Source organism: Rhincodon typus, chromosome 40 (assembly GCF_021869965.1).
Source record: "Rhincodon typus isolate 14 chromosome 40, sRhiTyp1.1, whole genome shotgun sequence".
NCBI classification, from domain to species: Eukaryota; Metazoa; Chordata; class Chondrichthyes; order Orectolobiformes; family Rhincodontidae; genus Rhincodon; species Rhincodon typus.
The window spans coordinates 9,899,355-9,914,178 of NC_063371.1; the positions used below are offsets into that span (position 1 = coordinate 9,899,355).

The window sequence follows — 14,824 nt, forward strand, 5'->3', positions numbered from 1 at the left end:
ATTCCTCAAATAACACACTTAATCCCAGATTTAAAACTGTGTGATTTCCGTGCTTCGATGTCTAATGAATCCACCCCAGTTTTTTTTTTTGCAATTTGAACATCTGTGTTTAAATGGGTTAATTCCTCTCTTAAACAGGTATCCAATTCAATGTAAGGACATTGAACATTCATATGCTAACACTGCACAGAGTCGTTTCTGGGGTTTAATTCCCATTTTTTGCCAGAAAGCAAGTGATTTCTGTGGCCGCACTCATATGCACTACATGATCAGGTTGTACGTTTTACAAATTCAATCTCCTCATGCAAAGTTCTGCATGCTGGGAGCACACATGAGATGCTTGCGCTTGTATGGTTAATTTTAATTTTAATGAGTAGGATGCCCTTTGGTGTGTGTTGACCTTCGAGGTTGAGTTTGGTAAAGACTATTCTTGTTCACTTGTGGGTCTGAAAATATGAAGAATGCTTTGTGAAAATCAAAGTAGTTGAAACAAATGAACATATCTTGATTTAAAAGAACATTTTATGTAATTGGAGAATGGGGTGCCACACTTTCAAGATGTGGAAGCATCAGACTTAGCTACAGGTTAGCTGAAAAATCTAACGATTGACCCTGTAAGACACAGGGGAATACTCAACCCTTGAAGGTGGTGTACAGAAGAACTGATTAAAATATAAAACAGATATATGATCCATTGTATGCCACATCATATTATTGTAAAGTTCTGGCAGATGTCTCCTTACATAAGAGGTGCAACACAATTTTTTTCTTGTTATAGCTGATCCATTGTATCAAAGGAATAACTTATGAATAAAGACCAGGGATGCTGGGTCTTACTCACCTTAAAAGGAGGCTATTGGGAGAAGGCTTCATAGAAATATACTCTCAACAAAATTATAACAATAAACTCAATCTGAGCGCTCGTTGAAGGTGGTCCAAGAACAAAGGGTGCATTATCCTAAAATTGCCAGTGTGAGGCTGTTAAGATTACTTTTAAGAATTGTGAGTTAAAATGGATTCACATGACCTCCCTCATCTGCAGTTACCTTATCAGGCAATATTATTTATAATAAATTGAAAAGAGAATAATTAGAAATGCTTACTTTGAGGCTGTACTTCCTGTAGAGGTGTCTGGCCTGTTGAAACAACAGAACAAGCAAATAGTATGCATGCAAAATTTTTGTATGCAAATGTAATTTTTCATTTTAGTTTCTGGTTACACTTATTTTTTGTTGCAACATTTTGCCATCTGGGATGGGTCACGAGTGGACTGCAGATGCTCTCCGTAGTTCCCAATGTATATCTGATTAGCTAGCAGGAGGCATGTCACCATGGAGCATGATTGACCGGATTCATATTCCCCCTGTGTCTTGCCCAGCAACTCTTAACGACAATCTGGCACACTCAACAAAGTGGATGTGCCAAGTGTCAGCCACACGGTGGTTTAGAACCTGCGATCGAGGGACAAAGAGCGAGCCTTAACTACACTGCTGCCAATTCGCTCTGAGGCAAACAATTCTGACTGCTGGCTCCAACAATGAGGGTACCTCCTTGTGAGCTCTGTTGCTGACAAGAACCAAAAATAGAACGAGCAAACTTTTTGCAAATAAGGCACAGGTGTAATTTTTGATTTTTTAGAATCAGCTTATTTCCTGCCTCTCCTTGCTGTTGTTCCATTGGCAACACCTATATCCATCTAGTCCAGTGCCTAATTATCTGTTCTATGATAAGGAAGGTCTGGCTAGCAACCTGACACATTTGCCTTGGGGCTTTCTTGCTGCCAGTGTGAACTATTACAAAGTATTTCCAGCACAGAATGAGGCCATTCAGCCAAATAAGTCCAAAAAAAACGTAATGGTCTACATTAGCCATAACCACACTATCCCCAGCAAATCCTTCTGCTCCTTTCCAGTTCCTTCATTTGCTTATTTATTCCCCTTAATTTCAATTGTGCTAATCTGTCTAACTTCTCCCTGTGGTCCGACGTTCCATGTCTGAACTTTCTCAGGGATTTGTTTTATTCATTCATGGGAAATGATCATTCCAGTCGAGGCCAGTACTTTTTGCCCATCACTAATGGCCCTGTGGTAGGTGGGGGTGAACTTCCTTGTTCAACCACTGAAGTCCTTGGGATATCTACAGTACTGTTAGGGAGTTCTGGCAGAGAATCAGGGTGTTTTAAAGCTAAATAATCCCATAACCAACAGGTCAGATAGAAGCTCAGCATTCCTGCCACATTCACTCTCATCAAATAAGTTTCTCCTGGATTTATCTGAGCAAGGGAGCATGGCCAGGCAATACCATTTCCAACACAACAGTACTTAATAATCTAATCTTGACATTCAATGGCACTACCATCTTGGAATCTCCCATTATCAACATCCTGGGGCTATGATTGTCCAGAAATTGAACTGGGCCAGCTATGTAAACTTTCTGTACAAAACAGTACAGCACAGGGAGGGGATTCTGAAGCAAATAACTCACTACTTGACCTCCCAAACCCTGTTTACCATCTACAAGTCATAAGTCAGGAGGGTGATAAAATATTCTCCGCACATCTGAATAAATGGAACTCCAACAACAGTCAAGAACAACATTTAGGGAAAAGCAGCGCGCTTGACTGGCATCCTACCCACCGCCTTCGGCATTCACTACCTCAACTACTGACACACGGTAGTTGCATCTTCAAAACCTGCAACATTTCCCATCTAGAAGGACAAGGGCAGCAAATGCATGGGTGCATTACCATGTAAAAGCTCCACCCAACCACCCACCAAGCCACATGCCGTCCTGCTTGAGACAGAATCACTATTTCTTCTGTATTGCTGGGTGAAAATCCTGGACATCACTTCCTGACAGCACTGTGGGTGTTCCTGGAACCTTATATTACAGCTTTTCTGCAACCTCTTTAATGATTCACATTCTTCCCAATGTGTAACACCCAAAATTGGACACAATACCTAACTTGAGGCGGAACCTGTGTTTCATAGAAGTTGACCCTAACTCTGTGCTTTTGTACTCTTGTACTCTTGGAGGTTATTTATAAAACCTAGAATCTCATTGGCTTGACTTTCTTAAATTACCCTTCGACTTTCAACAACTTGTGCACATATCCCTCAGGTATCTCCGCTTCAAAAGCCTCTTTTGAGTTGTATCTTGATACTGTATTTCCTCTCTTTGTTCTTTCTTCCAAATGTATCACTTCACACACCACTGCATTAATTTACACTGCCACATTTACCCATTCAACCAGACTGTTTCTTTGAGTCCAATGGATTTCCTCACAGTTCTCAATATTTCCAAGTTTTGTGTCAACTGGATGTGTTGAAACTGTGTGTAACCCTTAAAACAGACCAACGAAAGCAGTGGTACGAACACCTACCTCTAGCACATCCAACTTTATACTTTCCTCCAAAAAGAACTGGTCACCACTACTCTCTGCCTCCTGTCACTCACTCAGCTTTGTAGCCATGTTATTTACTATCCTTTTTATTTCATGGGCAGCAACATGCTTGTAGTATGAACTGCACTTTGGAACTCCACATGCACCACACCAAGCTTTAGTCAACCCTCTCTGTGGCCTCAACAAACCCAACCATAATACCGCAACAGAAGTTACTCTTAACAAATCTGTCTGCCTTCCTTAATGGAGAAGCAATCGTCCAAGTGAGCGTTAAATTTTCTGCCCCAAATTATCACTTTTAAAAACGTTCCCACGATGAAAGTTAAATTGACTGATCTGTAGCTTATCCTTTACACTTTGCTTTTGGACAACAGTTGCAATTCTCCAGCCTCTGGCATCACTATATATCAAGGGGCGGCTGAAAAATGTTGGCCACTGCATCCATATTTTCCACCCTTACCTCCCTCTCTAATCTTGGATGCATTTCATCCGGCCCGATGACTTATCAACTTTAAGAACAGATAACCCTGGTCACACCTTCATTTATCAATATTTCATCGATCTAGAGTCTCAGATACCTCTTCTTTCACCGTGACTTTAGGAGCATCTTCATCCTTGGTCAAGACAGATATAAAATATTCATTTGTGTATCTTAGTCATGGCCTCTGCCTCCACATCTTGGTCCTCTTTTTGGTCCTTAATAAGCCCTAGCAGCTTTTTATGATCTTTTTACAAGTCAGATGCCTTTAAAAAAAGAACTGGGGACTACCTTTACGTTAGCTTGGATGATAACGAAATGGGTAAAAATAGAAGAGGAAGAAGACACAGTAATAAAATATAAGGAGTTCAAACAATCTACAAAATCCTGAACAGCGCACAGATGATGATAAAAATGTTTGTAACACAGAGCGAGCTGCCATCTGTTTTATCCGTATCTTCCTTGAAGAAGTGAAGAACCTTTGAGGAAAGACTGGGGACACTTAGACCTTTCATGACATAAACTTATTGAAAATATCATTTTCTGAGAATAAAAGTAAATCCAAACTTAATGCAGGTGTGAAGCATGTGATAATGAAAAACAGAAGTAGAAAGGGGAAGAAGGGGAACAGGATTACTCAAGATTTAAAAATGTCAAGTGAAGAAAATACTACTCTCTCTCTGTGTTGCCCAATCCCTACAGTGTGGAAGCACACGATTTGGTCAATCAAGTCCACACCAACCCTCTGAAGAGCATCCCACCCAGACCCACCCCATAATCCTGCATTTCCCATGGCTAATCCACCAAACCTGCTGGACCGTGGGAGGAAACCAGAGCACCCGGAGAAAAAACCCATTCAGGCAAGGGGAAAATGTGCAAACTCAACAACAACATTTGCCTGAGGGTGGAATTGGAACCCAGGTCCTTGGCACTGTGAAGGTAGCAGTGCTAACCAATGAGCCACCAAGCCACCCACTGTAAAGCAGTTCCAATCAAGGCCCATGGAAAAAAAAGACAACCCATGACTTATCAAGCAACAATTAAGGTGTAAAATTATTGGGATTTCTCATCGTGGAAATGTTAAGAGCCCAACACAATCCAGCAAGGGATCTGCGTAACAGTGACATCTCAGAAACATGAATTGGATCAAGGTTTGTCAGGGCCCTTGAATGCTGGAGCTTCCTGTACTTTTTAACTGTGGCACTTGGCAACTCATTTTCTCAGAGTCATCTTTGATCCTGACATAACTCATGTCTCTAAAACACCACAGCTGTGTTGCAAACAGTCACAACAGGCTGGTCAAATCAGCAAACACAAGTGGGTTTCGGTTTCAGATTGCTTAACAAAATGCTGCCGAGGCGCTACATACTTTGAATGCAGAGTCCCTCGGTGCAATTCTCTGACTCCTGGCTCAGCCCCTCGCAGAATTTTCCACCATACCTCGGTTCAGGAGCAACGCACGCACGGACTCTTTGGTGTTCACACTCAGAGGAGCAGGGGGACCACACGGTCCAGGGTTCCCAGGCACCATCCACTGCAATGAACAGAGAGAATAAGCAGAGACATGCTTTATTTTTCAGGAACCTCGCTTACAGAAAGGTCAGGTGAGATAGCACGGTCTCTTTTGTGACGCCGTCGACACAGCAATTTTTACGACTGGTGACAGCTGTCTAAAAGTTGCTGTGGCCAGGCATTAATTCTCTCATCTGTTTGTTTTTCACAATTAGCCAATTAAAACTGCAGTGGGCATGATCAAACATAAAAGATGTTGGAGAAAGTGCAAAAGGCAATTGGAAGGATGAGGCAGACCCCAGGGGCGATTCCAGTCAGGAAAGATTGAAAAAGCAGCAGCTGTTTTCCCCATGAAAGAGATCCTGAGCAATGACCTAACTGAGATCCTTAAGCGTATAAAAAAGTTCACAAGGGCAGATTCACAGTTTAAGCTGTGGAGGAGACCAAAACAAAAAGCTATATATCTGTGACAGTCACCTGTAAATTCAACAAATAATTCACACAGAACTGTTTTTTTAACCCAGAGCATAGCTTGAATGTGGAATTTTCGATGGGCAAAATGTAGAATCACAGAATCCCTACAGTGTGAAAGCTGGCCATTAGGCCTATTAAGTCCACACTGACCCCTCTGAAGAGCATCCCACCTATCCTATTGCTGTAACCCTGCATTTCTCATTGCTAATCCACCTAGCCTATGCATCCCAGGACACTACGGGCAATTTAACATGGCCAATCAAGCTAACCTGCACATCTTTGGACTGTGGGAGGAAACTGGTGCACCCGAAGAAGATCCACACTGACACGGGAAGAATGCGCAAACTTCACACAGACAGTCGCCTGAGGCTGGAACCGAACCTGGGTCTCTGGGGCTGTGTGGCAACAGTTCTAACCACTGTTATTCAGACAAATAATGGAGATAACTTTCATGGGAAGTTCAACGAGTACAGATGGGCTTTGATGAACTGAGGTGAGTGAAACTCAGATGGAGCACAAACGTTGGCATGGACTAGTCAGCTAAGTGTCCTATTTCTCTGCCGTAAATTCTGTTCAAGTCTATGCAATTATGTGAAGGTCTGGTGAATCAATTGAGCCATAAATTACCGTAGGCAAATCATTAGCCACAAACATGATTTCTCTTTTTCATGATATATATTCCACAAATGTAAGAATGGCTTTCATTGAAACACGTTGGCACTAACATGTATACTTTGTGAAAATCTTTTCTAAACTTAACAATTCCAGATGCTGAGGAGCAGATATTGACGCGGTTTGTCAGATTTTTACAGACATTAAAATTTGGAGGACAAAAGAAAAATCAGCAAGCTTTTTTCACACGAGTGATTCTATGCACCATACTCTACAAATATCAATGTTTATGAATGAGTGAACGTGCTCTATGCAGCATGCCCAAAAACAGGAACCTGTCAATATACCACAGAGGATATCTAAGTGTAAGATACAGAGATAACAATTTTCCAGGTTCTTTGAGGGCAGGCTGTGAGGCAGGAAGGCTGGCAAAATGATGTGGTAGGAATATTAACAGACTGATCCCTGCCAAGTTGCCAATTGACATGTTTTCAAGTAGCCAAGTAAGGGCTGCTTTTGGCTACTGCAACTTTTGCCTAGGTCAGTGAGTCAGCTGCCACATACCATCTCAAACTGACATTGACAGATTTTAATAGGTCCGGGACTCAGGCTAGAATATGGACTTTCAATACAGACTATGACGTGTGTGAATGGCAAAACAGACTTGAGGGGCTAATTGGTCATTTAGCTTCCTCCTTTTCCTTTCGGCTTTGATTACGATGAGGACGAACATTGCAAATTCTCCTCATGGAAGAAAGTACAGAGTGCTGACTGCTTCAGATTCTGGCTTCTGCATGGAATAAATCTAGACAACATTATTATATCTTGAATTAAAGCTAAAATTCTTTAAAATTAGCGCACCTTTAGAGAGAAGATCTTTCCCCCAACGTTTCAACAATAAATCTTGATTGCAAAAAGTGTTCCACTAATTCAATAACTTAACAGATGTGAGCTCCTCTCTGAATACACTTTAAAGATTATGATCAAATGATTAACAAAGAGAGATTTAAGACGAAATATCTGGCACATTCGAAATGGCAATGCTGGCTTTGATTCAACTCGTAAAGGGCTCAGCTGTTTTATTTTGCAAAGGGATCTTAATAAAATTAGAAATGGAGCTCACGCAGATGAGAAAGTCTGATTTGGGTCTTAACTAGTCGGGTGCTAATGACAGACTTCAGAACTGAACTCAGTGGAAAGAGCAAGCAGCAGAGGTCCATGCGCTTTTTAAAAAATTCATGAATTGAATGTGCACATTGGTGGCAAGGTCAGCATTTATTATCCATCTTGCCTTAACCTTCAAATAGCTACTGAACCATGTTCTTAAAATCATGCTTGTTTCTTTTGATACCCTTCGGTATCTTGTGAAAATGTAAGCAAAGCACGGCAGTGGTGGAAATTTGAAATAAAAACCAGAAGTGCTGGTGACACTCAGCAGGTCTGGGAGCATCTGTGAAAAGAGAAACAGAGTTAATCTTTCCAATCGAGTATGATTTCTTAGGAACTTGGTATTGTGCAGTTCTGAAGAAGAGTCATGAATGATCAGAGGTAACTCTGTTTTCCTCTCTCTGCAGATGCTTCCGGATCTACTGACTTTCTCTAGCAGTTGATGTTTTTATTCAACTTACTAGGTCATTGCAGAAGGCAGGTTCGGAGCACCTGAGTGAAGACAGCAGATTTCCTTTGCAAAAGGATGTGAGTGAACCAGTCGGGTCTTTAAAATAATCCGGGAGTTACTTGACCCACACTGCTGATACAAGCTTTTTACTCCAAGTATACTTAGTTAATTGAATTTAAATTTCTCTCCCGCCACAATTTGTATTTAAACTTCTATTTATGGATTATTTGTCCAACAAAATAACCTCAGGGCCACTCACGGTCCCATTATTCTTTTAAACTTTGTCACTTGAAACAACAAACAATGAATACAAGAGCAGAGAAGTACTGCTGAGGCTTCTTGAGACTCTGGTCAGACTAGACTTGGAATATTGTGAGCAGTTTCGAAAGGATGTGCTGGCCTTGAAGAGGGTCCTGAGGAGACTGACCAGAATGATCCTGGGGACAAAGGGCTTGTCATATGAGGAGCAGTTGAAGACTCTGGGCCTGTACTCGATGGAGTTTAGAAAGATGAGGGTGGATCTCATTGAAACTTACAGAATACTGAGAGGGGCTGAAGTGGACATGTAGGAGATATTTTCACAAGTGGGAGAGGCCAGCACCTGAGGACACAGCCTGAGAGTGAAGGGATGGCCCTTTTCAACTGAGTTGAGGACGAATTCCCTCAACCAGAGGGTGGTAATTCTGTGGAACTCATTGCCTCAGAGGGCTGTGGAGTCCAAGTCATTGCGTGCATTTAAGACAGAGACACATGGGTTCTTGATTAGTAAGGGCTTCAAGGGTTACACAGAGAGAAGGCAGGAGAGTGGGGTTGAGAAATATATCAGCCATGATCAAATGGCAGAGCAGACTGGATGGGCCAGGTTGGTGAGACATGACCTTCCCCATACAAAACCATGCTGCCTGTTGCTAACTAGTCCATTTTCTTCCCAATGTGGATTTATCCTGTCCCTCAGTATCTTCTCCAAGAGCTTCCTCACCACAGATGTCAGACTCACCAGCCTAAAATTTCCTGGATTATCCCTGCTTCCTTTCTTAAACAAGGAAACAACATTGGCTAATCTCCAGTCCTCTGGAACCTCACCTGTGGTCAAGATATCTGCTAATGCCCCAGCTATTTCTTCCCTTACCTCTCACATTAACCTGGGATAGATCCCATCTGACCCTGGGGACTTGTCTACTTTAATGCGATTTAGGATACCCAAAACTTTCTCCTTTAATATATTGATGTCCTCTAGAGTATTCACACACTCATCCCTGACCTCAGCATCAGTCATGTCCTTCTTCTTGGTGAATACCGATACAAAGTACTCATTATGGATCTCTCCCACTTCCTGTGGCTCCACGCATAACTTCCCTCCTTTGTCCTTTAGTGGGCCTACTCTTTCCCTTGCTACCCTCTTTCTTCTAATAAATGCATAAAAAGCCTTTGGATTCTCCTTGGCTCTGTTTGTTAAAAACATTTCATGGACCCTTTTAGCCTTCCTAATTCTGTGTTTAAGTTCCTTCCTAATTTCTCCATACTCCTCAAGGGCTTTGTCAGTTTGTAGCTGCCTAGACCTATCATGTGCTTCCTTTTTCCTTTTGACTAAGTTTACAATTTCCCTTGTCATCCACGGTTCCTGGATCCTGCCATTCCTATCCTTCAGTTTTACAGAGACATGCATGTCCTGCACTTTAATCAACTGGTCTTTAAAAGCCTCCCACATGCCAGACGTAGATGTGCCCTCAAATAACTGCCTCCAATCCACATTCCCCAGTTCCTGTCTAATTTGGATGTAATTGACCCTTGCCCAGTTAAGCACCCTCACCCGAGGGCCAGTCTTGTCCTTGTCCATGACTGCTCAAAATCTTCTGCAGTAATAGTCACTAAGCCCAAAATGCTCTCTGACTGAAACATCAACCATCTGTCTTGGGTCATTCCCTGTGGGTGTGGGTGATGATTCTCCAATTCCCAATTACACCTCCTGTATTTAGACCCATTGTTTGTTTTCAGACTTGTCCCATTATCGCCTCCTTTTGGCTTTGTGCATTACCTCTCTCACTGTTTGATGTACACTGCCCTCCACCATCCCCTTTTGCTGTTTTCTCTGCCTGCACTTGCTTCAAACCAGCTACATCGCAAACATTTTCCAGTTCGATTGAAGACTCACCAGCCTGACATGCTAACTGCATTTCTCTCATAGCTAATACGTATTTTTATAGCATCTTCGCCATCTATTCCTTCATTGCCACTTCTTCATCTCCTAAATGGTAAGTGTCCCACTGATTTTAATGATGATGAGAGAAAGCTGGTTGGATTTCATATCAACCCTGTGAACATCACCCACTTCAATCCTTTCTGATTGTTGTACTGTTACAAAAGAGTTTCTAATTTATTACCTTCAAGCAGCTGAAATTGCTCAATTCCTCTGTTTTATATTGGTTTCAATAATATGACTATCAAACATAACGTATTTCAGTGTAATGACAATACTGATTGCTCTTACTGTCTGCTGTGCAGATCCATTCTTTGAAGTGTGAATGCCTTGTGGCTGCCAAGCAACCTCAATGTTTACAATCTTGCGAGGTCTTTAATTTTCCAGTCGGAGCTCTCACCTGGGCAAAGGGAGGAGCAGACGATCTTCTGAACTGAAGTCCCTTCGCAAAAGGCTCCTCCATTGAGCGGGGCCGGGTTGGTGCAGGTCCGTGTTCGCTTCTGCCGTCCTCTGCCACACCGGACGCTGCAAGGTGACCACTCTGTCCACATTGACCAGGCACCGTTCACTGCAAAAAAAAAACACACTAGTCAGACACATTAGATGCCTGGTGAGCAGATGAACTAAGAGCAGGCCCCTCGAGTGGCCCAACCATTCTACAAGATCATGGCTGATCTGTTAGTTGCCTCAGCTCTACAGTCCCATGCACCCCCAGTAGCCTTTGACTCTTCTGTGGTCTAGAATCCATCCACCCTGGCCTTAAAAATGGTGAACATGAGCAGATTACTAAGGACTGTGTAGGCTAGGGGAAGATGTGACTTGCGATGGTGCACCGTTGACTCTGAGTCACAGGATTCTGCATAGAACATAGAACAGTACAGCCCTTTGACCCACAATATTGTGCCGAACATGACGCCAAATTAACCTAATCCCTTCTGCCTGCCCTTGGTCCAAATCCCTCGATACCTTGCCTATTCACGTGCTTACCTAAAAATCCCTTAAATGCCCCTATCGTATCTGCCTCTACCACCACCCCTGGCAGTGCGTTCCAGACTCCTACCACTCTGTGTAAAAAATTTGTCCCTTACATCTCCTTTGAAATTTCCCCCTCTAACCTTAAATTCATGCCCCCTAGTATTAGGCATTTCAACTCTGGAGAAAAGATTCTGACTGTCAACCCCATCAATGCAACTCATAATTTTACAGACTTCTATCAAGTCTCCCCTCAGAAAACACAAGTTTTTCTGGCCTCTCCTCACAGCTCATACCCTCTAATCTAGGCAACATCCTGGTAAAACTCTTCTGCAGCCTCTCCAAATCCTCCACATCCTCCTTGTAATGAGGTGTCTAGAATTGAAATACTCTGTATAGGCCTATCCAAACTCTTATAGAGTTGCAACATGACATCCGATTCTTGTACTCAATTCCACGACCAATAAAGGCAAGCATGCTATACGCCTTCTTTACCACCCTATCTACTTGCATGGCCACTTTCAGGGAGTGATGGACTAGAACCCCAAGATCCTTCTGTACATAAAATGCTGTTCAAGGTCCTGCCTTAACATTTGGTCTCCCAAATTGCAGCACATGACTAAACTTCATCTGCCATTTCTCCGCCCAAAGCTATAACTGATCCATATCCCGCTGTATTCTTTGACAACCTGCTACACTATTTACAATTCCATCAATCTTTGCATTGTCTGCAAACTTACTTACTAACCCATCCATCTACATTTTAATCCATTCATGGGGAGGCAATGGCCTAGTGGTATTATCGCTGGACTGTTAATCCAGAGAGCACCTGGGTTTGAATCCTGCCACGGCAGATGGTGGAATTTGAATTCAATAAATCTCTGGAATTAGGAGTCTAATGATGACCATGAATCCATTGTCAATTATCAGGGAAAAACCCATCTGGTTCACTAATGTCCTTTAGGGAAGGAAACTGCATCCTTACCTGGTCTGGCCTACATGTGACTCCAGACCCACAGCAATGTGGTTGACTCTGGGGATTAGGGCAATAAATGCTGGCCCAGCCAGTGATGCCCTCATCCCGTGAATAAAGATAAAAAAACCACACTGAGGTCGTGATATTCTGTCCAACAAGCTGGATTTTACACACCTGTCTAGTGAGTTTGAAGGCGTGGAGGCACAAATTAGGAATGTGATGGAATACTTCCCACTTGCCCTGGATGGGTACAGCTCCAACAACACTCAAGAAGCTTGACACCATCGAGGACAAAGCTGCCCGCTTGAATTAGAATTAGAATCCCTACAGTGTGGAAACAGGCCCTTCGGCCCAACAAGTCCACACCGAACCTCAGAGCATCCCACCCAGAACCCACCTAATATACACCCTCTACCTCCCTGAACACTACGGGCAATTTAGCATGGCCAATCCACCTAACCTGCACATCTTTGGACTGTGGGAGGAAACCGGAGGACCCGGAGGAAACCCACGCAGACACGGGGAGAATGTGCAAACTCCACACAGACAGTCGCCCAAGGCTAGAATCGAACCCAGGTCCCTGGTGCTGTGAGGCAGCAGTGCTAACCACTGTGCCACCGTGTCACCCTAGAACTACATCTAAAAACATCCACTCCCTCCACCACCAATCTCAGTAGCAGCAGCATGTACTATATATATAAGATGCATTGCAGAAATTCACCAAAGATCCTTAGACAGCACCTTTCAAAACCACAACAACTTCCATCTAAAAGGAAAAAGGCACGCCACAATACCTTTCAATCCACTCACCATCTTGACCTGGAAAAACACCATTCCTTCACTGTCACTGGATCAAAATTCTGGAATTCCCTCCTTAACAGCATTGTGGGTCAATCTACAACACATGCAGTACAGTGGTTCAAGAAGGCAGCTCACTACCACCTTCTCAAGGGCAACTTGGGATACTGACCCAGCTAGTGACGTCCACATCCCACGAATGAATAAAAAATAGCTTGTGAAATGGAGCATGAGGCCTGTTCACCAACCTCATTTTATGCAGCAAGAGGTGCAGGCAGGGTAGGGATGGGTAGGAGCAGGTGGGTAAGGCAATGAAGGTCTTGGGCATCCCTCCTGCCCTTGGACATAGGCAATTAAATGACTAATTAATAGCCATTTAAGGGTTTTATCCTCCCCTCGCCTCTATCTTACCCGGAGTAGAGAGAGACTTGTATCAAACAAAGAGCTACATAGTGTCAGGAAAGGTTGGTCAGAGCCCCGTGTCCACTGGAACCACTTTTCCAAGGTCAGTTCCTGCCTTTAACCCTCCTCCAGTGTCCTGCCTGGGCTCTGAAGCCAGAACTCCACCACCACATTCGCTGGGACCAGCCAGCTGCAACTCTGTACTGAGCTATAGTCTGGCCTCTAGAATCTCTTCTTCTTTAAGGACTGGCTGTAGTTATAGTCATAGAGGCATACAGCACAGAAACAGATACTTCAATCCAACCAGTTCATGCCAACCAGATATCTCAAACACGTCCCACCTGCCTGTGCTTGGCCCACATCCCTCAGAACCTTTTCTATTCATGTACTTATCCGAATGTTGTTTAAATGTTGTAATTGTACCTGCATTCACCACTTCCTCTGGCAGTTCATTCCAAACACAAACCACTCTCTGTGTAAAAAAATTGCCCCTCATGTAGTTTTTTAAATCTTTCTCCTCTCACCTTAAAATCTCGGAATATTTTCCTGAATGCAGTCTTCCAAAGAGGTATTACATACTTCCCTGTTTCTTAGCATAAAACTCATTTCTGCTTTCACTGTTATGATGGGCTAATGTACACAATCTTAGTGAGGCAACACATTCATTTCAGTGTGCTGCGTCATCTCAACAGACCCCTCCAATCTCTAACTACCCCTCAGGTCCGCTGGGACTTCTTCCCCGGGATGAGGGCGGAATTCTCACCATGAGGCAATAACTGCTGTTTCCAGTGTAACATGGCTGTGACCAGCCTGCATGTTTTTCCATGGATGTGTTCCCCACTAACCCTTTGAGTGGTTTTGAGGGGCTCGGGTGTGGGGAGGTTAGGTGCGGTACAGGTACACAGAACATAGGTCCCCATAGGTGTGGAAAAGGAGAAAAAAAACCTTTGAATCATCTGACCATTGACATCAATGTCACAATCCTGCATGATATCTCTATTCCAATTTCCTGAGTACACAGAAATGTGTCTGTCACTGTTGCGAATAAATTCAAGGACTGGGTATCCAGAGCTCTCCACAGTAGACAGCTCCAAAGACTCCCTATCCTTTTGCGTCAATATATTTCTCCCCATGTCAAAATAGCCCAAAACTACAGGGGCAGGGGGCTGGGAACCAGGGCAGCAGGTCAGCAAGTGGGGGGATTGAGGGGAAGGTAGATGTTAGGACCAGTAAATCAGAAAGAAAGGACAGGCAGAGACAGGTAAATAAACAACAACGGCACTAATGGGCTGAAGTATGTTTATTTCAATGCAAGGCGTATTAAAAGTAAGGCAGATTAGCTTAGAGCCTGGATCAGTACATAGGACTATGATTTTGTGGCC

At 43.2% G+C, this 14,824-nt stretch overlaps 1 protein-coding gene across 1 annotated transcript in view; it reads right to left on the minus strand.

Moving 5' to 3' along the window:
- LOC109911123 (netrin receptor UNC5D-like) overlaps positions 1-14,824 on the minus strand; it is a 408,959-nt gene that overhangs the window by 43,405 nt on the left and 350,730 nt on the right. The window contains exons 6-8 of the mRNA XM_048618665.1: positions 10,695-10,862; positions 5,251-5,415; positions 1,104-1,136 (exon numbers count right to left, since the gene is read on the minus strand). Coding sequence (XP_048474622.1) covers positions 1,104-1,136; positions 5,251-5,415; positions 10,695-10,862 — 366 coding nt within the window. The remainder of the gene's footprint in view (positions 1-1,103; positions 1,137-5,250; positions 5,416-10,694; positions 10,863-14,824) is intronic.